The sequence below is a fragment of the Seriola lalandi genome, unplaced genomic scaffold, assembly GCF_002814215.2.
Source record: "Seriola lalandi dorsalis isolate HSWRI2012SDOR001 ecotype SW California unplaced genomic scaffold, Sedor1 jcf7180002054035, whole genome shotgun sequence".
Lineage (NCBI taxonomy): Eukaryota > Metazoa > Chordata > Actinopteri > Carangiformes > Carangidae > Seriola > Seriola lalandi.
The window spans coordinates 541-2,730 of NW_019524588.1; the positions used below are offsets into that span (position 1 = coordinate 541).

Below are 2,190 nucleotides of genomic sequence, written 5' to 3' on the forward strand. Positions count from 1 at the left end.
CAGCACTCAGAGCTCCTCAGAGGAGATGGAGAAGCTGCTGTGCAGAGTGACGTCTCTCAGTGAGGAGAGAGATCAGCTGCAGGAGACACTGGAGGGACTGAGACAGGAGACGCAGCAGCTCAGAGCAGAGCTGGAGGACAGGATGGAGATGGTATGTTAACATTGTTTTTATAGGTGACTTATTTTTTTTCATATCTATTGAATCTCAATCTGCTGAGAAAAGGAAAGTGATTATTTTCCTTGTCTGACTTGAGGGTTTAAGGACAGGTGGGGTCTTAAAGCTGTAAAGATTGTTAAGGCCTTAGAAGCAAATTTGTGATATTTGGCTATATAAATAAAAATTGACTTTACTTCCTCCTTATTGTCAACAAATCCCACAAAAGACTAGAAACAACACTGAATGTGTCCCACAAACAAGAAGTGTTTGTATGTCCACAGCCTGATGTATCTTATTCCTTTGAGCCATGGAGCTCCACTGTTGTTCAAAAGCTATTAAAACCAAACAATTACTCACTGTAGTTCACTTTGATTCAGTCCTACATGGATCATCATGCTGCCCCAAATACAGACTCATCCACCACTGAAAATAGTCCCCATGAATGCACTGTTTCCTGCTGTTTGAGTCACATTTGGTAAAGGCCATGGTTGCCAGCTGCTTTTAGAAAATAAATTGCTTTTTGAAAAATGGAACTATATATATCTGTGAGCTGTGTCTAAAGATACAGGTCATCAGGAGGAACAAATGGGCTCAGCTGAGAGCCGCAGAAAGAACAGGGAAGTCGGACCATTTTCACAGATGGACTCACATCGTTTATTTGGGTCATTTCATGGGATTTGTTGATGGGATCCTTCAAAGCTCTGACCCTTGGTTGGAAATATTTTAATTCTGGAGTTTGACCATTTCCCTCCACAGGTGGAGCAACTGCAGGCTTCTCTCCAGGTCGCCAGTGAGCAGAAGAGCCAGTTGGAAAGTGATCTGCAGCAAAATAAGGAGATGGTGAGGGGAAGCTGTTTTTGGTCAAACTGAGATCTAATGTTTTGGCGTCACAGTGTGACCACAATGTCAGCGATGTTAAAGAGCTTCCATCTTATATGGGCGAATGCAACTGTTTAAGCGTCTCTTTAATTTTAGGCCGCAGCTCTACAAGAGCAGAACCAAAGAAACCTTGACCTGGAGAGACAAAGCCAAGAGAGCCAAGCTCGGCTAGAACAAGAGGTTTGTTCCTTCCAGCATATTTCACTAAAGCTGCACATGGACATCCTTTTCAGAAGTACTGTGGCCCCTTTGATCTTTTTCAAAGTTTCCAAACGTTCTCTTATTCTCAGTCTGCAGAGACTCAGTGTCGTCTACATTCTCTTGAAGAGGACCTGCAACAGCAGAAGCAAAAGAACTCAGATCTGGTGAAACTGTGTGAGCAGAAGGAATCTGACTCACAGCAGCAGGTGAGCTCAAAGGTTAAGGAGAGATATTTTTAAAACAGATCCTCTATTGTTGGTGTTCTTACATGGGTGTGCTTCCATTAAAACAGACAAAGACTCTAATGGAGGAGCTTGAGAAGGTTCAAGCACAGAGAGATAATCTGTTGTCTGAGAAGGAGAACAGCACTCAGAGCTCCTCAGAGGAGATGGAGAAGCTGCTGTGCAGAGTGACGTCTCTCAGTGAGGAGAGAGATCAGCTGCAGGAGACACTGGAGGGACTGAGACAGGAGAAGCAGCAGCTCAGAGCAGAGCTGGAGGACAGGATGGAGATGGTACAGACTGAGGTATGTCACTCAGCACAATGTACACTGCTCAATAAAATTAAGGGAACACTTCAATCACACTTTGGATCTTGATGAACGAATTATTTAAGTTGAAAATCTTTACTGATGTACATTGTATAATTTGTTAAGAACAAAATGATGTAATAACGGTCGAAGGAGACCAAAATGATCACCCCACTGAGGGCTGGATTCACAATCACACCCAGAATCAAAGTAAAAAATTGAAATCACAGGCTGATCCAACTTGTGTGACTTTCATCACGGCAACTCATAATGTGACTCAGTAGTGTGTTTGGCCCCCACGTGCCTGTGTACACTCCCGACAACGTCTGGTCATGCTCCTGATGAGTCGGCGGATGGTGTCCTGAGGGATCTCCTCCCAGATCTGTATCAGGGCATCAGTGAGCTCCTGGACGGTCTGTGGCAG

At 44.1% G+C, this 2,190-nt stretch overlaps 1 protein-coding gene across 1 annotated transcript in view; it reads left to right on the forward strand.

The window, feature by feature from the left end:
- LOC111652544 (uncharacterized) overlaps positions 1-2,190 on the forward strand; it is a 16,616-nt gene that overhangs the window by 534 nt on the left and 13,892 nt on the right. Inside the window, exons 3-7 of the mRNA XM_087173065.1 lie at positions 4-151; positions 914-997; positions 1,133-1,216; positions 1,327-1,443; positions 1,530-1,751. Coding sequence (XP_087029191.1) covers positions 4-151; positions 914-997; positions 1,133-1,216; positions 1,327-1,443; positions 1,530-1,751 — 655 coding nt within the window. The remainder of the gene's footprint in view (positions 1-3; positions 152-913; positions 998-1,132; positions 1,217-1,326; positions 1,444-1,529; positions 1,752-2,190) is intronic.